The following is a 22,608-nucleotide window of genomic DNA, read 5'->3' on the forward strand; positions in this document are numbered from 1 at the left end:
ATGTATTAAATGTTAATTATACCACTGTAGAAAATTTATTGTATATTTACTGGGAATGTTGCATTTTTTCCAATATTGTGTTAAGACAGGTTGATGAGTGAGGAATGTTTGGCCTTAGATGAGTTGACATATATATATATATATATTTTTTTTCATTTATTTGTTTAATTTTATTTATTTATTCATTTTATTTTATTTTATTTTTTTTTCTTATTTATTTTTTTTTCAGTCTGTTTGTAGATACCCTCATCTGGGGTTTTGGCTGCATGTTTTTGTGGGGTTAAAATCTGCCCAGTAGCATTCAGCTGATACTTTAGGCACCCTGACAGACCAGAGCCACTCATCACTTTGTCTATAAAATTATGCTACTTTATTATACTGCAACTGTCCCTCTGTTATGTTGTCCCCCACTGTTAATACTGTCCTTTACCACTTCTGAATATACATACATACATATACCAAGGCTTTTTCCCCCTTACAAGGGAGGTAGCTAAAAAGGAAAAGGCATAAAATCATTTCCACCCATTCCATTCCTGAATACACTCCACACCCCTCCACCCTCCCTCTTTTCTTAACACCTCCTGGATGATGGGTCATCCCTGCATCTTGTCCACTGCCCTGGGTCAGAAGCAGTGTCGCAAGACACAGCACATCCACAGCAAGGCCGCTTCATTAAATCGGCGACCCCCCTCTCCGTCCCCCCATTACATAAAAGAAGACGGGGAGAAATCCCTTCGGGCTGCGTCAAATTTTACTCACACATACTTCCTCACCCTCCATCCCCCCACCCATTCCACCTCATGCAATCACATCATCCATATACAACCATTCTCCATTCACCCCTGTCTTCTGTCCTCTCCCGTCCTTCCTCAACAGACATTCCCCTGAGGTACAAAGCTCCTTTCACCCCATCCATCCACCTCATCCTAGGACGTCCCCTCATGTTCACTCCCTCCACATCTGCTTTCCATACTTCTTTTACTAGTCTTTCTTCACTCATTCTTTCCATGTGTCCAAACCATCCTAATACTCTTTCATCAACCCTATCTCCCAGCTCCCTTTCCACCCCTGTTCTCCTCCTCACCTCCTCATTTCTCACTCTATCTAGCCTAGTAACCCCCATCATACTTCTCAGACACCTCATCTCAAACACATTCAAACTCCTTCTCTCTTCTTCTCTTATGTTCCATGTTTCTGCCCCATACAGTGCTGTTGGCACAATCACTTCTTCATACAGTCTCCTCTTAGCATCCATTCCCAAATGTCTATTTCTCATTACACTCTTTAATCCACCAAGGCATTTACTCGCTTCTCTCAATCTACATTCTACCTCCACCTTCACTCCACCTTTTCCTGCCACATTTGCACCCAAGTATCTAAAACTATCCACTTCCTCCAGTCGCTCTCCCTTAATGCTCACTTCCAGTCTACTGCCACTTTCACTCCTTGTACATCTCATCACCTTACTTTTACCCACATTTATCTTTAGCTTTCTTCTATCACATACTCTTCCAAACTCTGCCACCAACTTCCTCAATACCTCCTCCGATCCTGCCACAAGCGCAGTGTCATCCACAAACAACAGCTGGCTCACCTCCCACTTATCTGCATTTTCTTTAACCATCTCCAATCCCTGACACACTACCCTTGCATTTACCTCTCGCACCACCCCATCCATGTATAAGTTGAACAGCCAGGGCGACATAACGCATCCTTGATGAAGTCCCACCTTTACCTCGAACCACTCACTCTCTCCATTTCTAATCCTGACACAAACTCTACTACTCTCATAAAAACTCTTGACAGCTCCCAGAAGCTTTCCTCCTATCCCGTATATCTGCATAATCTCCCACAGTGCCTTTCTGTCTACCCTATCATAAGCCATTTCCAGATCCATAAAAGCCCAAAAAACATCCTTCCCCTTTCCTATAGCTTTCTCACATATCTGTCTTACCACAAAGATCTGATCTACACAACCTCTACCTGTCCTAAATCCACACTGTTCCTCACCAATTACTCCTTCTGTTCCTCTCCTAATCCTCTCAATCAAGATCCTCCCATAAGCCTTCCCAACTACACTTAACAAGCTAATCCCTCTGAAACTACTACATTCACACTTGTCCCCTTCTCCCTTGTAAAGAGGAACTATCCAGGCACTCCTCCAGTCCTCCGGCACTCAACCCAATCTCCAGCAAACATTAAATAACCTCACAACCAGTCCACCATCACTGTACCTCCGTTTTTCAGACATTCTGCATGGCATCCAACCAGACCAGGTGCCTTACCTGCTTTCATCATCTTAACAGCTGCCTTCACCTCATCCTTCCTTATTTCTCCTCCATTCTCCTCACTCCTCACTCTCATTTTCTTCGCATTTCCCACTGCAGCTATCTTACCCTCCCTATCCTCCTTCACATTTAGCAACTCCCTAAAATATTCTGCCCATCCCCTTACTGCCTTCTCTTCCATTATCATCTCTCCATCTGCACCTTTTACCTTTTCTTCTCTACTTGATTCGTCTCCTTTTCCTCTCTCAATTTCTTTCCAAAACATCTTTTTATTACTTTCAAAATTTTCTGTCATACTCTTACCCCATTTCACATCTGCTCTCCTCTTTGCCTCCTTTACCTTTTGTTTTACTTCTCTTTTCTTTTCTTTGTACCTCTCATATGACTCCCTCATCCTATTTTGTAACCAATCTGTGAAAGCTCGCTTCTTCTCTTCTACAACCTTCTTTGTTTCCTCATCCCACCATTCACTACCCTTTCTTCTATTTCCTCCTGTCCTTCTTGTTCCACACACCATCCTTGCACACTTTAAGACTCCCTCCTTGAACCATCCCCATTCCTCCTCCACACCTAGCTCTACTCTATCCTTCACTCCCTCTCACTCCTCCTTCAGCTTCTTTTCGCACTCCTTCTCCTTTTCCTTTTCATTAAAAGAGTTCACTCTAAGAACCTCCCTACCTTTGGTCCCTTTCCTCTTTCTCCATCTATCCTCCACTCTCAACTTACCTTCCACCAAAAAATGATCTGATATTCCCCCACCCTCTCCCCTTAGCACATGTACATCCTTAACTCTTCCTATCATAATCCTATTTACCACTACATAATCCATTAGCACTCTATCTACCACCCTCTCCCATGTGTACTTATGCTTGACGTTCTTCTGAAACACTGTATTTACTATCATCAACTCTCTTTCTAGACACATTTCCACCATCAACTCTCCACTACTATTCTTTCCTGGAACTCCACATTTCCCAACCACTCCATCGATTGGAACATTTCCTACCCTAGCATTAAGGTCTCCCAGTACTATTACATTGACATTTCTTCCTAAATCCTCTATGCACTCATTTAAATCTATCCAAAAAAGCCTCCCTTTCTTCTACACTCTTCTCACTGCCAGGCCCATATCCACTTACAAAGACCCACATCTCCTTTCCCAGTTTCACCTTCATCCACATTATCCTTGAGGAAACCTCCTTCCACTCCACTACACGTTTACCTATCTCTTCACTTTCTAGAATAGCCACCCCTTCCCTCCCTCGCCCTCTCTTCACTCCTGATAACCTCCCACTTACACTCCCAAACTTACACTCACCCTTCCCTTTCAACTTAGTTTCACTCAAAGCCAACACATCCATCTTTCTTCTCACAAACATACTACCTATCTCTTCCCTTTTACTCTCATCTGTACCACATCCACACACATTAAAAGACCCAAACTTTAGGGTGCTGGTCCGAAAACTCCCAGACCCTCTTATGCCTTTACTTTTTCGTTTAGGAATGTCCCCTGTGGGTCTACAAGGAGAAGGATGCCTAGTACCAATCCCCGTCCCTTTCTTCTCGCCTCTTACGTCTGGGGTATTGGCTGCTTGTTATTGTGGCAAAGTAGCATGCAGTTGATACTTTAGGGTCTATATGGGGCGCCCCTACGGACCAGAGCCACACATCATTTTGTCTATGATAGAAGAAAACTCTGTTCATAGAGAAATGATGACACTTTTATACTACGACTGTCCCTCCGTTATGCTGTCCCCCAACCCCTTGTTGCTGTCCTGTACCATTTCTCTGAGTATTCTTTTTCTGTGGTGGGGGAATTCCCTGTGGTGGGGGAAAAGAATACTGCCACTTCTGATTATACTTTTTTTTTTCGTACTGAGAAAGAATACTGCCACCTAGTGTTCCCCCTTGAGTTGTAAAAGGGGACAAAAACAGGATGGGGATGGGACTAGGCATCCTACACTCTGTAGCCCCAAAAGGAATGTTCCTAAAAAATGCAAAGGCATATGAGGGTCTGGGAGTTTTCCAACCAGAACCCTAAGGTTTGGATTTTTTAATGTGTGGATGTGGTACAGATGAGAGTAAAAGGGAAGAGATAGGCAGCATATTTGTGAGAAAGAAGATGAATGCATTGGCATTGAGTAAACCCTGGCCACCCCTGTGGGTGAGATGGTAGGTAAATCAGAGCAGGTGACCCAAATGACCCAAAATTGAAAAAATTATGAATTTTGCAGAAAGTCCTAAGGTCACTGATCTGGCCCAACTTTACCCCGCAGGGATAGAGTTGGGCACAGTGCACGGCGAGGTAGATATGAGGACCCTGGGCCCAAGGGTGTGGTAGTGGTGCCCCTCCAAATTTAAGCCTTCTGGGCCTCTGGTTAGGTTGGATAACATTAGGTTAGGATAGGTTGGGTTAGGTTAAGTTGGCTTGATTCAGGAGAGGTTGGGTTGGATTAGATTAGGCTTGGTAATGTTAGATTGGGTTGGAATGGGTTAGGCTAGGTTAGTTTAGATTAGGTTATGTTAGCTACTCATTATGTTACCATAAACGACAGCAAGCTGTACCAGAAATATTGAATCAGGCTGGCTGAGGTTTAGATTAGGTTAGGTTGGGTTTGCTTAAGATGCGATAGGCTAGGTTGTGTAACATAAGGTTAATATAGGTTGGGTTGGATTATGTTTGGTTAGGTTAGGTTAATTTAGGTTGGGTTGGGTAGGTTAAATTATGTGGATATCTTGGGTTGGATTAGGTTTGGTTAGGTTAGATTAGGTTGGTTAGAATGGGTTTGGTTAAATTAGGTAATGTTTTGGGTAATATTGTTAGATTAAGTTAGGTTAGGGTTGGTAAAATCATGTAAGGTCAGGTTGGGTTAGGTTAGGTTTCTTAGGTTAATTTTTTCCAGGTTAGGTTATGTCACATTTGGTTAGGTTAGGTGGTTACGAGTTAGGTTTGGTTAGGCTAGTATTAGGTCAAGTTAGGTTGGTTTAGGTTATATTAGCTGCATACAGGTTAGATTAAATTAGGTTTAAATTAGTTTTGGTTAGGTTAGGTTCAGTTAGGTTGGTTTGGTTAGGTTATATTTGGTTAAGTTGGATTTTGTTAGGTTATGCTTGGGTGGGTTAGATTAGGAAAGGTTAAGTTAGGGTAAATCAGGATAGGTTATGTCATGTTTGGTTAGATTAAGTAAGGTTAAATTAGGTTAGTTTTACTTTGACTAGGTTAGGTTATGTTACATTAGGTTTGGTTAGGTGTTGTTTGGTTAGATTAGGTTACATTTGTTCAGGATAGGTTAAGTTGGTTTGATTAGGTTAGATTAAATTTGGTTAAGTTAGTTTTGTTGGGTTAAGATAAGGGAGGTTATTTTTGGTTAGGCTTGGTTTGTCAACCCTTTAGATGTCCAGCATATACACATGCGCATGCCCACATATAGTGAGCTTGAACCTTCAACTCCCAAGAGCAATTTTCTCTGATTTTCCTCCCAAGAGACATTCCATTGTCTCCAGTGACCAGAGGACTAGTCGGCCAACGCCCGAATGCCTGCTCGGACAATGGTCCTCGCCAGCGTTTAGGGGAAACGCCCAACAGCTGCGACTACAATAGATGCGTCTCCTGTCATCGGCGTCGCCAACCGACTCATCATTTGTACATAGTGTAAAATATTCTGGCAACCCCCCTGAGTCTTCCACGGAGGTTGCATGTAATTGTAAACCAGAGAAGACTGGAACATTAAAGAAAAGGTAACTCCAAGAGTTGACCTCCTCAAAACCAGTATTCATTGTAGATAACTACAAATCTATAGGTTAGGTTAGTTTTGTTAGGTTTGGTTGATTTAGGTTTTAGGTTAAGTTTTAGGTTAGGTCAGGTTTATTAGGTTGGGTTAGATTAGGTTAGGATATTTTAGGTTGGTTAGGCTAGGTTAGATTTTTTTTTTAATTAGGATAGGTTAGGTTTAGTTACTTTGGTTTTGGTTAAATATATTTGGGTTAGGTTAAGCTAGGTTAGGCTATTTTGGTTTTAGGTTAGGTCTGGTTTGGTTAAGCTAGCCTGACTAACTTAAGCTAGCCTGACTAACTTAAGCTAGACTGACTAACTTAAGCTAGCCTGACTAACTTAAGCTAGCCTGACTAACTTAACCTAGCCTGACTAACTTAAGCTAGCCTGACTAACTTAAGCTAGCCTAACTTAAGCTAGCCTGACTAACTTAAGCTAGCCTGACTAACTTAAGCTAGCCTGACTAACTTAAGCTAGCATGACTAACTTAAACTAGCATGACTAACTTAAGCTAGCCTGACTAACTTAAGTTAGCCTGACTAACTTAAGCTAGCCTGACTAACTTAAGCTAGCCTGACTTACTTAAGCTAGCCTGACTAACTTAAGCTAGCCTGACTAACTTAAGCTAGCCTGACTAACTTAAGCTAGCCTGACTAACTTAAGCTAGCCTGACTAACTTAAGCTAGCCTGACTAACTTAAGCTAGCCTGACTAACTTAAGCTAGCCTGACTAACTTAAGCTAGCCTGACTAACTTAAGCTAGCCTGACTAACTTAAGCTAGCCTGACTAACTTAAGCTAGCCTGACTAACTTAAGCTAGCCTGACTAACTTAAGCTAGCCTGACTTAACTTAAGCTAGCCTGAATAACTTAAGCTAGCCTGACTAACTTAACCTAGCCTGACTAACTTAAGCTAGCCTGACTAACTTAAGCTAGCCTGACTTAACTTAAGCTAGCCTGACTTAACTTAAGCTAGCCTGACTTAACTTAAGCTAGCCTGACTTAACTTAAGCTAGCCTGACTTAACTTAAGCTAGCCTGACTTAACTTAAGCTAAACAAACCTAACTTAACCTAACTCAACATAGCCTAACTCAACCTAGCCTAACTCAACCTAGACTAACTCAACATAGCCTAACTCAACATAGCCTAACTCAACATAGCCTAACTCAACATAGCCTAACTCAATATAGCCTAACTCAATATAGCCTAACTCAACATAGCCTAACTCAACATAGCTTACCCTAACCTAACCCAACCCAACCTACATTACTCAACCTAACCTAAGTCAACCCAACCTAACTTAGCATCCTATCTCAGCCTAATCTAACTCAAACTAACCTAACACAACCTAACTCTACCCAACCAAACTCAATCAAACCTAATTCAACCTAGGCTAACTCAATCTAACCTAACAGAACCTAACCTAACACAACCTAACCTAACTCAACGTAACCTTATCTAACTTAACCTAACCTAACTCAGCCTAACCTAACTCAGTCTAGTCTAGCTCAACCTAACCTAACTCAACCCAACTTTACCTAACCTAACCTACCCTAACTCATCCTAACCTAACTAAACCTAACCTAATTTAACTAAACTAATTATACATTAACTTAACCTAACCCAGACTAACTTGACCTAACCTCACCTAATTCAACCTACCCTAACCTAACTCAACCTAACTTAACATAAAATTAACCTAACCTAACTTAACCTAGCCTAATCTAACTTATCCTAACTTAACTTAACCTAGCCTAACCTTGGTGCAAATCGGTGACCTGACGATTTTTGGTCGTCAAGTCACCAATTTGCCCCAAACATTCCTCAGGGGTAGACAGTCAATCACATTGTGCAGCGAGGTAGGTGTGGGTAACCTGGACCCAAGGGCGTGCCAGTGGCGACCGCAGAAAGATGAGCCTTTGAAGCGACTATTTACTTTGCCTCTGGCACCAGTACCAGTAGCCTAATTGGTATCCTAGTGCAATCCAAATGAGGACTGGTAGCCCTCGACCTGTGGGCGAGATGGTGGTTCAATCGGAGACAGTGACCAAAATGACACCCAAAAAACGCTAAGGGGACCCACGGATTTTGCCAATAATCGTCAAGTCACCGATTTGCCCCAAACATTCCTCGGGGGTAGACAGTCAATCACATTGTGGAACGAGGTAGGTGTGGGCAACCTAGACCCAAGGGCGTGCTAGTGGCGATCGCAGAAAGATGAGCCTTTGTGGGGACTATTTACTTTGCCTCTGGCACCAGTACCAATAGCCTAATTGGTATCCTAGTGCAATCCAAATGAAGACTGGTAGCCCTCGACCTGTGGGCGAGATGGTTGTTCAATCGGAGACAGTGACCAAAATGACACCCAAAAAACGCTAAGGGGTTAACCCACGGATTTTGCCAATAATCGTCAAGTCACCGATTTGCCCCAAACATTCCTCAGGGGTAGACAGTCAATCACATTGTGCAGCGAGGTAGGTGTGGGTAACCTGGACCCAAGGGCGTGCCAGTGGCGACCGCAGAAAGATGAGCCTTTGAAGCGACTATTTACTTTGCCTCTGGCACCAGTACCAGTAGCCTAATTGGTATCCTAGTGCAATCCAAATGAGGACTGGTAGCCCTCGACCTGTGGGCGAGATGGTGGTTCAATCGGAGACAGTGACCAAAATGACACCCAAAAAACGATTTTCCCAATGATCGTCAAGTCACCGATTTGCCCCAAACATTCCTCAGGGGTAGACAGTCAATCACATTGTGCAGCGAGGTAGGTGTGGGTAACCTAGACCCAAGGGCGTGCCAGTGGCGACCGTAGAAAAATGAGCCTTTGTGGCGACTATTTACTTTGGCTCTGGCACCAGTACCAATAGCCTAATTGGTATCCTAGTGCAATCCAAATGAGGACTGGTAGCCCTCGACCTGTGGGCGAGATGGTGGTTCAATCGGAGACAGTGACCAAAATGACACCCAAAAAACGCTAAGGGACCCACGGATTTTGCCAATAATCGTCAAGTCACCGATTTGCCCCAAACATTCCTCAGGGGTAGACAGTCAATCACATTGTGCAGCGAGGTAGGTGTGGGCAACCTGGACCCAAGGGCGTGCCAGTGGCGACCGCAGAAAGATGAGCCTTTGTGGCGACTATTTACTTTGCCTCTGGCACCAGTACCAGTAGCCTAATTGGTATCCTAGTGCAATCCAAATGAGGACTGGTAGCCCTCGACCTGTGGGCGAGATGGTAGTTCAATCGGAGACAGTGACCAAAATGACACCCAAAAAACGCTAAGGGGTTAACCCACGGATTTTGCCAATAATCGTCAAGTCACCGATTTGCCCCAAACATTCCTCAGGGGTAGACAGTCAATCACATTGTGCAGCGAGGTAGGTGTGGGCAACCTGGACCCAAGGGCGTGCCAGTGGCGACCGCAGAAAGATGAGCCCTTGAAGCGACTATTTACTTTGCCTCTGGCACCAGTACCAGTAGCCTAATTGGTATCCTAGTGCAATCCAAATGAGGACTGGTAGCCCTCGACCTGTGGGCGAGATGGTGGTTCAATCGGAGACAGTGACCAAAATGACCACCAAAAAACGCTAAGGGGTTAACCCACGGATTTTGCCAATAATCGTCAAGTCACCGATTTGCCCCAAACATTCCTCAGGGGTAGACAGTCAATCACATTGTGCAGCGAGGTAGGTGTGGGTAACGTGACCAAAAGGACCCCCAAAATCCGAAGGTGACCGATTTGGTCCAAACTTGCCTTACAGGTAGAGAGACGGACAAAGTACAAAAAAAGGTAGACATGAACAGCCTTAGCCCAAGGGGGTGCCGATGGCACCCCTCCAAACTTGGGCATTTTCACCCAGTACTCACCTATGGGCCTGTGGCACCCATACTGACATGAACAGCCTTAGCCCAAGGGGGTGCCGATGGCACCCCTCCAAACTTGGGCATTTTCACCCAGTACTCACTTATGGGCCTGTGGCACCCATAATGACCCCCAAAATCCGAAGGTGACCGATTTGGTCCAAACTTTCCTCACAGGTAGAGAGACAGACAAAGTACAAGAAAAGGTAGACATGAACAGCCTTAGCCAAAGGGTGTGCCGATGGCACCCCTCCAAACTTGGGCATTTTCACCCAGTATTCACTTTTGGGCCAGTGGCACCCATACCGTATCCCTGAGTGGTTTCAAATTGGGTTCCATGGCACCCTTGGACGCTCTCGACCTGTGGTTGATATGGTGGGTAAATCTGAGCAGGTGACCAACATGACCCAAAATCCAAAAAATCTCAAAGGCCAAAAATCCGAAGGTGACCGATTTGGTCTAAACTTTCCTCACAAGTAGAGGGTCGGACAAAGTACTAAGAAAGGTAGGTATGAACAGCCTTAGCCCAAGGGCGTGGCGGTGGCACCCCTCCAAACTTGGGCCTTTTCACCTAGTATTCACTTATGGGCCTATGGCACCCATACCGTATCCCTGAGTGGTGTCAAATTGGACTCCACGGCAGCCGTGGACGCCCTCGACCTGTGGTTGATATGGCGGGTAAATCTGAGCAGGTGACCAACATGACCCAAAATCCAAAAAATCTCAAAGGAGAAACCATACGAATTTTGCCCAAAATCCGAAGGTGACCGATTTGGTCCAAACTTACCTCACAGGTAGAGAGTCGGACAAACTACAAAGCAAGGTAGGTATGAACAGCCTTAGCCCAAGGGCGTGGCGGTGGCACCTATCCAAACTTGGGTCTTTTCACCCATTATTCACTTATGGGCTGTGGCACCCATACCGTATCCTTGAGTGGTGTCAAATTGGATTCCACGGCATCCATGGACGCCCTCGACCTGTGGGTGATATGGCGGGTAAATCTGAGCAGGTGACCAACATTACCCAAAATCCAAAAAATCTCAAAGGAGAAACTATACGAATGTGACCAAAATCCGAAGGTGACCGATTTGGTCCCAACTTGCCTCTCAGGTAGAGAGTCGGACAAAGTACAAAGCAAGGTAGGTATGAACAGCCTTATCCCAAGGGCGTGGCGGTGGCACCCCTCCAAACTTGGGCCTTTTCACCCAGTATTCACTTATGGGCCTGTGGCACCCATACCGTATCCCTGAGTGGTGTCAAATTGGACTCCACGGCAGCCGTGGACGCCCTCGACCTGTGGGTGATATGGCGGGTAAATCTGAGCAGGTGACCAACATGACCCAAAATCCAAAAAATCTCAAAGGAGAAACTATACGAATGTGACCAAAATCCGAAGGTGACCGATTTGGTCCCAACTTGCCTCTCAGGTAGAGAGTCGGACAAAGTACAAAGCAAGGTAGGTATGAACAGCCTTATCCCAAGGGCGTGGCGGTGGCACCCCTCCAAACTTGGGCCTTTTCACCCATTATTCACTTATGGGCCTGTGGCACCCATACTCTATCACTGAGTGGTGTCAAATTGGACTCCACGGCACCCGTGGACACCCTCGACCTGTGGGTGATATGGCGGGTAAATCTGAGCAGGTGACCAACATAACCCAAAATCCACAATAGGCGACTGATTTAGTCCAAACTTTCCTCACAGATAGAGAGTCGGACAAAGTGCAAAGGAAGATAGACATGAACAGCCTTAGCCCAAGGGCGTGGCGGTGGCACCCCTCCAAACTTGGGCCTTTTCACCCAGTATTTTCTTTTGGGTGGCACCCATACTCTATCACTGAGTGGTGTCAAATTGGACTCCACGGCACCCGTGGACACCCTCGACCTGTGGGTGATATGGCGGGTAAATCTGAGCAGGTGACCAACATAACCCAAAATCCAAAAAATCTCAAAGGAGAAACCATACGAATTTTGCCCAAAATCCGAAGGTGACTGATATAGTCCCAACTTGCCTCACAGGTAGAGAGTCGGACAAAGTACAAAGCAAGGTAGACATGAACAGCCTTAGCTCAAGGGCGTGGTGGTGGCACCCCTCCAAACTTGGGCCTTTTCATCCAGTATGCACTTTTGGGCCTGTGGCACCCATACCGTATCCCTGAGTGGTGTCAAATTGGACTCCACGGCAGCCGTGGACGCCCTCAACCTGTGGTTGATATGGCGGGTAAATCTGAGCAGGTGACCATAATGACCCAAAATCCAAAAAATCTCAAAGGAGAAATCATACGAATTTTGCACTGGTCTTTCGTAATAAAAGTTTCGAGTTCGTATCCCTCGTTGCCACCATTTATTGTTTGGTCAATAATAAGGTGGAGTAAAATACTGCAGGTACTTTCCTATTGTAATTGTACGTGGAAAGTACAATCTACGTCGTCACTCACTCTCACAAATGTCAAGAAGTGACCTCATATACACCCTAAGAATGCTCAACTCACTCTGCGTGCGTGACTAAGCGCTGGGTAGCCTGTTCCAAAACAGTTCCTAAATCTAATTTATACAATTATTATAATTATTCACTCGCACACAGAATTTTACATTCATACACTTTCAGTTATACAGGAACTTAAATTTGATAGTAATAATGATCTATATCGCATTCATTCAACTTTCGCATTACAAATAAATTGATAATTACTTAAGAGGTACCAATGGCAATTAGTAAGTTCTCGAACATTCACGCTGACACGCATGTACATACACACATACATAATTTCTAACTACGCATTTAACTGAATCTACATGTAGCATAATGCTAGCAAGTTTAGAGTACAATATGTGTGTGTGTGTGTGTGTGTGTGTGTGTGTGTGTGTGTGTGTGTGTGTGTGTGTGTGTGTGTGTGTGTGTGTGTTTGTGTGTGTGTTTGTGTTTGTTTACCTAATTGTATTTTACGGGAGGAGAGCTATGCTCGTGGTGTCCCGTTGTGTGTGTGTGTGTGTTTCAGAATGGTCTTTGGATCACGTGCTGGACGCGTGATCGACAGTTATTTCCCTCCCGGAAGAGAGCTCAGAGCTCGTATGACCGATCTATGGGTAATGCTGTGACTTTACACGCACACACACACCCAGCTCCCCGCCCACGAGAGTTGGAGTAAATGGCACACAATATTTCGTTTAAAACCTGTTCAAGAAGGTAGAAATGATATCAAAGGTTTACTTGCTTTTTATTATTTTATGTATAGGCCCATAATACTTTTTTTTTTATACAGATTCATCGAATCGATCGTGGCGTCGTCGATGACGTAGTGGGTCTGTGATTTGGAAAATAATTGACGACGATAATCTTTGGCGGGTATGGTGTAGACCCAATGTGTATCTGCGAAAGACAGAGGCTGCCTTTCTTCACCATGTAGTCCCACAAAAAAAACGGAATTTAGAGAATTTGAACTAATGTGTATGGGCAAGCAGTACAGAATGGATAGGAACATATTTGAACAGTCGTCTGAAATGCCCTGGAGCTTATAGTTACAACATTGTTTCTAAAGAAATGACCCAATGTTAGATTATCGCTCTATTAGTTCTCTCATGCTAGTTTGTAATATCCTTAAAATTTTGAAAGAAAAGGCTATATACAGCAATACAATAATATTAGAGGAAGTGACACCATCCAAGAACTGTACCCGCCATATTGAAATGATATTATTGATGACGATGTCCCGTCCGAGAGGCCTCGCTGACACAGGTCTAGTTTAGTAGCTGCTAGTCCTAGCAGCTTGTAGACTACCCCTCTACTTGCCTAATGTAAAAAGAAAGTTAGTAAGATTGCCCCCAATCTATTCTAGTGTCGACACTTGCCAGGTGTAGGTTAGACTTCAAGTAGTATCATGAACATGCTATGGACCCTGGCCCGGACTCCGTGTTTGAGTGTTCCATACCACCCACATTTTAACCCTTTCATCCCAATAGGCAACTCAGGCAGGCTACAAATCATGCGACATATCATAATAATAGTAATATGTTAATAACTACACTAAATTCATGTTTCACTAGTTTATTGTAGGAACCGGATTCAGCAAATAAATTGTAACTTGTTTTGTAGTGTGATGCACTTACATCGTGGTTTTGATTTTCATCCATCACGTACACGAAATAAAAGAAACTGATGTGACGTCATCAGTTACAAGTGAGACATAATATCGGAGTATCTGAATCACATGATGTAAATCCGTTAATCTAAAAGTATGTGGTACATTTTTTTATATCTTTATGTGAATCTTATCAGGGGCATGTAAAGAAAACGGCATCAAAATGTATGAATACTAATTTCCTGAATTAGGATATAAAATTTCGTTCACGTAGCCGCTATACATTTCCCCCCATTATCAACTATCTGAAGCAACATTCATTACAATCGTACAATTAACCTTAACAATGAATCCATACAGGTACATATAGTCCGAAATGTATCAAATAAGATGAGGTACCAGACAAGGAATAGTGAAATTTCCATGGTAGTCATGCATTTTGGCGATATATTTGACCTCCTAAATTCCATACATGGCAACTCGTACTTGTCGAACGTTCTCGGTGACTCGCGGTGGCTTCGTTCATCGTTTGTTGCAGTGTTCATGACGCCACATCTGCCACGTGAGCCCACAATGACTGCAGACAAAAGTGAAAAATTTGTTCGTTGATAGACTCACCTTTGTCATCAAAGTGTACTACATTGTTTAAAGACACAAGCAAGTAATTTGTTGGATGACGAACCCTTTGCATGCAGACAAACCACAAAAGTGGTACATATTAACTTGGGTTAATTAGACATGTCTCATGTAAACACAAGATCATCTTACCTGTGCGTATTCTTCCTCCAGGAGCTGACATACCGCTTGGCACATCCAGTATTGTTTTGGACAAATTCTGCTTCTGAAATGTTTGTACACAGAAACATGGAGCTGAATCCACTGGGGAGATCACGATAGCATTAAGTCGAGCTTTTGGTTCTAGTCTTCATATTGGTGTCCTTGTTTGACAGGGAGAGTAGTGAGTGTTGGGGTCCATTCTCTTTCTTATTATCCTTTTACAGTTGATGGCATATGGTTGCATGGCTTTACAACTCTTATCTTTATCAATTACTCTTTGCACTATTAGTTTCTATACAATTTTGCTCTAATATTTATCATGCGCAGAATAACCAATATGCGAGATAATGGTATACGCTTCCTGTTTTTCTTGCGCCCAAATAAGATTTAATTACCGTACTACTACAACACACCAATATACCATCAGCCAACTTCCGCACTCTGCTCCAGACATTTTGACTGACCAGAAACCGCCGTATGGACACTGGACGCAGACTTTGGTGACACGGCTTTGTCAGACACTATGTTCATATCAACGGGGCGTTACGGAAGTCGTCGGGTTACACTATGTCGTAATTTTTTATGTGTGTGCCTATCGTTTACTGCATAGAACGCTATTGTGTTGTATAGATTATCTAAAAGTGTCTTTAAACTCCCTCCACACCAGATCTCACCCATAGCTAAGTAAAATTGCCTGGACCTAGTTGATATACTCAGTCGTCTCTAAACTGAGCCCCTTAGTGTGCCACTGTTGACCTACGCATGGCGATTTGTCTAACAATTGTGCGGTGTTTGGAATGGCTTGGGATTTGAGGAAAAGACAACGAATCTGCAAATTTCCATTTCTCTTGGCAATGTGGGTGAAGCGACGATGCCGCCCTATATACATATATATGTATATATATATATATATATATATATATATATATACATATGTGTGTGTATGTGTGTGTGTATGTGTGTGTGTGTGTGTGTGTGTGTGTGTGTGTGTGTGTGTGTGTGTGTGTGTGTGTGTGTGTGTTTGTGTGTGTTTGTGTGTGTTTGTGTGTGTGTGTGTGTGTCTGTGTGTGTGTGTGAGTGTGTGTGTGTGTGTGTGTGTGTGTGTGTGAGAGAGAGAGAGAGAGAGAGAGAGAGAGAGAGAGAGAGAGAGAGAGAGAGAGAGAAAGAGAGAGAGAGAAAGAAAGAGAGAGAGAGAGAGAGAGAGAGAGAGAGAGAGAGAGAGAGAGAGAGAGAGAGAGAGAGAGAGAGAGAGAGAGAGAGAGAGAGAGAGAGAGAGAGAAGAGGTAGCAAGCCTCTCTGAGGAGAGTGATGGAGTGATGTGTCAGAAGCGCGGTCCCACCGAGCCGCACACAGAGCTCAAGTTAAAATCGATAGAGTATGACACTTGTTGAAGAGTGTCGTCCTAGCTAAATGAATCCATATGTGTCTAGTTTATTGCGTTGAAAACTGTCACTTGTCCTTCAGCTCTAACTCTTCTTGTCTCACTTCCTTGATTTTTCCTCTCCATACATGCAACGCAATATCGTACATCAATTCACACATGCTTCCTAAATTACCAATGTCCTTTTTTGTCACAAGTTGTTGTGTGAAAGTCATGTTTTCTTTCAACCAAGTGTAACAACACCTTGTTTGTGAAATCAGTAGTTGGATATGAATAGCTTGTTGTATCCAAAAGACAACAAAGTTTATGCTATATCACATGTTCTAATATACACGAATAAAGTTCTAGTATGGGAATGTACAACAACTTGACCAACGCGGGGTAATTTAATTTAGGTGAATTCTGAACAAGTGGGTTCTTGGTCATTCGAATTAATTTCTTAGCTGATTAGAATTGCCTTGTATTGGCCCAGGCTTGTCTCCATTTTGAGAGGGTTAAAGTTGTGATTTTTAGCCTTTTTCGGTGCCCCTAGCACCCCTTGAGTATTTCAGAAAAAAAATTCTCGTACCTCCATCCAATACAAATACAATGCAAACATATGAAAAGGATTAGTGATACAAACCTTGCTTTGCTTCCTCATTGTAAATATACAGTACCCTTTGCACTGGCTATCATGTCTCGTACCCCCATCCAATACAAATACAATGCAAACACATGGGAAAGGATTAGTGATACAAATCTTGCTTTGCTTCCTCATTGTAAACATACAGTATCCTTGCACTGTCTATCATGTATCGTACCCCTGGGGGGTACAGGTACCACTGGGTTAAAGTTTTGTATAAATTTCTAAAAGAATAGAGCTGAGGGACAGGCCAGTCTACAACCAGGTTACTTTTGTAATTACGAACACTTTTTCCAATGAACATGGTCTCATCTCCAGACTATGACGTCTGTTCCAAGTGGATTCTATCATGACGTATGGGCAAAGACATTGTACTGTGTAACTATATATAATAACAATATCGTATCAAGAACATTTTTGCTTGAGGAGTTTTTCAAAGCTACTGGAATCGAGCAAGCAATGACAGTATACTGGAAACCACATTGCATTATTTGTTACAGCATTAATGGCATCACTTTAGCGCCTTCTTATCCATATCAATCCAACCAGCCCGCAACGCTACACACTTGTAATCAATGTTTTTCTTTCGCACTTGTTCAGGATAGTTGGTAACAATGGGTCATTGGCGTATGTATTATCAAGTATAATTTTTTTTAACGTGCTATAACAATAATCCACTTTACTCTTCGTAAAACTTTCACTGTACAAGAAACATTTCAAAGCACAGGGTAGATCCCCCGCCCTCTCTGTATAAAACATGAAATAAACAGTACAAACGTTCAATAGAAAATGGCGTTTTCTTTATCACCAACGAAGCAAAAACACATGAACATGGCACAGGAATGGTTATTTCACAACAAGTGTCTCTCATCAGTGAATGACCACAATGGTACGGTGAGTAGGTTCTGTTAGGGGTAGTGTGTGTGTTGCTGTGCAAAACTACTATGAGATGGCAGTGAAGGATTTTTCACTCAGAGCTTCTTTTGTCTGCGAATGACTCTAAGAAGTTCAAAACATTTTTTATACAGCAGATTCTTTTCTTCTAATTATCTCATTGTCTATGATAGGTGGTAAACTGACGGGGCGCTGAAACTCTGTGGAAGGAAGTGGGGTCTCTATTATTTCGTAGTTCATCATAGAGAATCTCTGTCTTGGTACATTTCGTAACTTCCCCTCTGTGAGTTTTAATGCCAATCTAGACTTCTTTTGACCCATCTGGCGATTCCCTGGTATTTTGAAATCGCTCGGGATTGACCTCGGAGGAGACGATGAAGGGAGCTCAGGAAGGGAACCATCACTGCTGAAACTGTCCTGAGTAGACGACTCTGATTCCACGTGTTTTGAGCTCGAACCAACAGGGACAGAGATATAATATGCTGTGATGGGTGAGTCTCCTCTTGACGGAGGGTCCATAGGCTCAAGATGTTTACCTGCAGACTTCTTCTCTTCGTAGATGATCTCGCTGTGCTCGTCAATTGTAGATAGGCAATGCTCTTCAGTGGCATACGAATGTCTCGATTCTTGGGAAGCAATTTGGGGTGCTTCATTTTGTATCCTTAGATCATTCTTTGCTATTTTGGTCACATTGTCCACAATGGGACCTGTCCCTTGCATAGCAGGAGTCTCTTTGGTAGATCCAGCCTGAGTCGAGTTTGAGGAACCAACACTTCCGAAGTTATTTACAGCGAGCAAATTAGTTTCATGACTTGAGGTGGTGTTGGGAAGAAATTTTTCTTGTAGTTCCGGCTTCGGCGAGTTGGGCTGGACATTCAAAACCAGCTCTGAGTCGGGGTTTAAGGACACCTCTGAGCTAGACCTTGCATTCATTGACAATTGTGAGCTGGGCCTAATATTCAATGACAGTTGTGAACTGGACCTTGCATTTATTGATAGTTGTGAACTGGGCCTATCATTCAGTGACAGTTGTGAGCTGGACCTTGCATTCAGTGAGAGTTGCGAATTTGACAATGCGTTCAATGAAGGCTGTGAACCGGAAACTACATTTAGTGAGTGTCGTGATCCAGGTATATTGAGAGACTGCTGTGAAGTAGAGCTTGCATCTATAGACAACAATGAACTGGATTTGGTCAAGGACAACAGCGAGTTGGGTTGAGCGTTCAAAGACAACAGTGAACTGGACTTTTCTCTCAGATTATGCTCTACAGGTGCCAGATACTGAGCAGATACTGTGTCTGATTCACCTGTAGTTCCTGGAAGTGTCTGGGCTGCACCAGGAAGCTTACTTGGATCAAGAATCACAGCCTCATCAGGAACGTTAGTCTGCAACGAGTTTTCAGTCCTCGGTAACTCGACGCTGTTGACACTGGATGTCTCAGAGACAACCTCTCTCACCTCCAGATTATGGACTGCTACTGGCGTACTCGTGCTTTCTGGCTCCACTGTGATAGTTCCTAACGTTAATCTACTATCAGCGTCGATCACTAGACCCTCTGTCTCCGGAAGATCATTTTTGGATTCTTCTTCGTTAGCAGAATGGGTCTTACCGTTCTCCTTATCACTGGGAAGGTCACCGTCGGGTGAGTCTTGAATCTGACCATCAGCTGACCACGGAGCGTCTTTCTCTTGTGGAGTTGAAGGGTAAGATGGAGGGGGCGTGGACACAGGGCGTGAATTTCTTTCCTTTTTTCGTCGGAAGGACGAACTGCGTCTTTTAAGTGGAGGACTCCCATTTTCTCTCTCTGCAGACATTTGGTCCAGTTTCCTGTAATAGGCGACGTAGACCCCGAGTCCAATGCCCACGAGGACAAAGAAGACAACTGCAAAAGAAAGAAAGAATTGTAATTACGCAATAGAATGCTACTGAAGAACCCAGCCATGGGCTCTCCAGTATATGCGCACGCACGCACGCACACACACACACACACACACACACACACACACACACACACACACACACACACACACACACACACACACACACACACACACACACACACACACACACACACACACACACAAACAGAACTCCCCCACACATAAAACTCACCATCTCACCATTCCACTACCACATAGTGGTAAGTGAGAAACTCCTGTTAGGACAAAGGCTTGTCAGTTGCAGCAAGCCGCTATTTTTTTTTTTTTTTTTTTTTTTTTTTTTTTTGCCGATGTTGGGTCGCTTCTAGTGTGTGATATACGCCACGATTAAATCAACACTTAAATATAATATAAAAAAAAACAAAGAAAAATAAAATAAAATAAAATAAAATAAAACAAAATAAAATAAAATATAATAGAATAAAATGAAATAAAATAAAATAAAATAAAATAAAATAAAATAAAATAAAGTTAAAAAATCATCTCAGAACTGAGTGCCCCACAAGTCTGTTTTATACTACGTATGTGGCCTTTACCACAACCCAGTGTTGCGACAGACAAGTCATCCTGTTTAATCTGTGATCGCATTATCATCCGGTTGTCGGATAACCGTTGAGTGGAAGAAGTTTTTTTTTTTCTTCTTTAGATTTGACAATATCACAGTTACTGTGTAGGCTTAGTTTTCTCATTAGGCCTAATGTACTGTCATGGTTTTTAGGCCAATCATCACAGAAGGAATATATATTAATGTGCTGACAATAATGATAACCAACTTGTAAAGAGTGAACTTAATATGACGTGTTTAAAAGAAATTACAATTCTCCCCGCACTTGATTCACCATGGTCTTGGATCACGTGTTGGACTCGTGATCAACTGCTATTACCCTCCCGGATGAGAGTTCAGAGCTCATCTATGACCGATTTATGGGTAATGATGTCACCTTACACGTACACACACACACTCAACTCCCCGCCCACGAGAACTGAAGTAACGACTCGCAAGGCGCAGCGATATTATCTCCAGTGACTACTGGACACCAGATGTGTCTTAAAAGTTGATAAAGGTTCTTTGATATAAGTATGAGGATAGGTGCCGTGTGCAAGAATAAAATAGAGACACACTCCCTGGAAAGACAGAGAATACGGGTTCATCTAATAGAGGTATTCAAAGGGGTCAAGGGCTTTAACAGGGGTGATGCAGACAAGGTCATCATATTAAGACAGCAGGGGAGGACTCGTAGTAATGGATTTAGATTGGACAAATTTAGATTTAAGAAGAAAATAGGCAATAACTGGTTTATCAACAGAGAGGTTAACGAATGGAATAGACTTAGTGACCATTTAGTGAGCACTAAAACTATTGGTTGTTTTGTGAGAAGGTTAGGTAACTTTATGGATGTTGATGATACGTGGTAAGACACATGGAACTGCAAAATGTAAGCCTTATGGTCTCTTGCTTACCGCCACAAATGAGAAGAATGGATCCCACGGTGAAACCTGTGATCATAAGTATGGTTCCAGCGGCCAAGATGAGGCAGATTACCACCAGGAGTCCAATCACGGTGCGTTTCTGAAAAAAAAGAATATTTTTGAATCCGAATAATAAAGAACTTTTTTTTTTTCCTGTGGTGTGATATTTGGTAATAATTGGCCTCTCAATAGGGACACGACAATTAGCTATCCTGGTTTTGGTTTTGGTCGAGAGACGATTTTTTTTAGGTAAAATCAAATGACATGCCAAGTGGCAAAGCAAGAACTAGGGTGAATTGCGGTGAAGTGCATTATATTTATAGATTACATATGCATGTTGTGAAATAATGTAGACACAATATAGGAAAAACTAAACACACACACACACACACACACACACACACACACACACACACACACACACACACACACACACACACACACACACACACACACACACACACACACACACACACACACACACACACACACACACATTGGAGATTAGGAAACGGGATCCAACGAGCATTGCTCTTTCCCTGTATACTACACGAGAGGGGGGACACACACACACACATACACACACACACACACATACACACACACACACACACACACACACACACACACACACACACACACACACACACACACACACACACTACAGTATATGGATGAAGAGATGATGGAAACACTCATAGAAACGCTAATCCATCCAGGACTGGAATATGCGTCAGTTGTATGGTTCCTACACAGCGGGAAGGATATAAAGGGTAGGAACCAAACTGGCCCCTATCGTGGCAGATAAGCCACACGGGGAGAGACTAAAAACACTGAGTCTCCCAACATTGAAAGATCGAAGAGAAAGAGGTGACTTTATTACATTGTCCAATTCACTAAATCAGGTAGACTTGAGTGACAGATCTCTTGATGAGAGATGGGAGGGGTTTAAGAGGTAATGAAAACGAATTGAGAAAGGTTGAATATCTAAATAATGTGAAGAAATACAATTTTCCATAAAGATGTATATACTTGGAATAACGTGAAGGTAATGTAACTCAAGGCAGAAGAATATATGTATTAAAATCTAAGTATGATTATTGGAGAATAAGGAGATATGTCTCACATTGGAACCGTATATGAATTTGAAGTTAGGTATGATAATTGGTGAGTAAGGGACAGAACCTCACGAGTATTAGAGGGGGTTTATACTGTCTAACGGTTCGTCGAACGCGGTTCGACAGACACGTGTTTAAAGTGATGCGTGAACGTGTGAACGTGTTCGACAACCAAATACCCCGTTCACACGTTCACACATCGCGTCTGTCGAACCGCGTAAACCCCCTCCTACTCTTTTCCTGTATACTACAGTCAGGTAAATACAATTAGATAATTGTACACACACACACGGGTAGAGAGGAGAGAGAAAAGAGGAGAGAGAAAAGAGGCTGGAGAGAAAGAGGAGAGAAGGCTGAGGAAATGAGAAAAGAGCAACATCAGGAAGTGGGAAGGAGAAGAGAAAAA

General features: G+C 43.0%; 1 protein-coding gene across 2 annotated transcripts in view; it reads right to left on the reverse strand.

The window, feature by feature from the left end:
- Positions 1–13,949: 13,949 nt before the first annotated feature.
- Positions 13,950–22,608, reverse strand: part of LOC143018199 (uncharacterized) — a 13,557-nt gene continuing 4,898 nt past the window's right edge. The window contains exons 3-5 of one of the 2 annotated variants that reach the window (XR_012965738.1): positions 21,076–21,184; positions 14,768–19,556; positions 13,950–14,576 (exon numbers count right to left, since the gene is read on the reverse strand). Coding sequence is in view for 1 of the 2 variants with exons in the window: in XM_076173390.1 (XP_076029505.1) it covers positions 17,800–19,556; positions 21,076–21,184 (1,866 nt within the window). In the remaining variant the exon portion in view is untranslated. Of the gene's footprint in view, positions 19,557–21,075; positions 21,185–22,608 lie in introns of both variants that reach the window. The other variant, XM_076173390.1, reaches the window with a different exon arrangement.

The sequence above is a fragment of the Oratosquilla oratoria genome, chromosome 34 (assembly GCF_046742065.1).
Source record: "Oratosquilla oratoria isolate Oo_2021 chromosome 34, ASM4674206v1, whole genome shotgun sequence".
Taxonomy (NCBI): Eukaryota; Metazoa; Arthropoda; class Malacostraca; order Stomatopoda; family Squillidae; genus Oratosquilla; species Oratosquilla oratoria.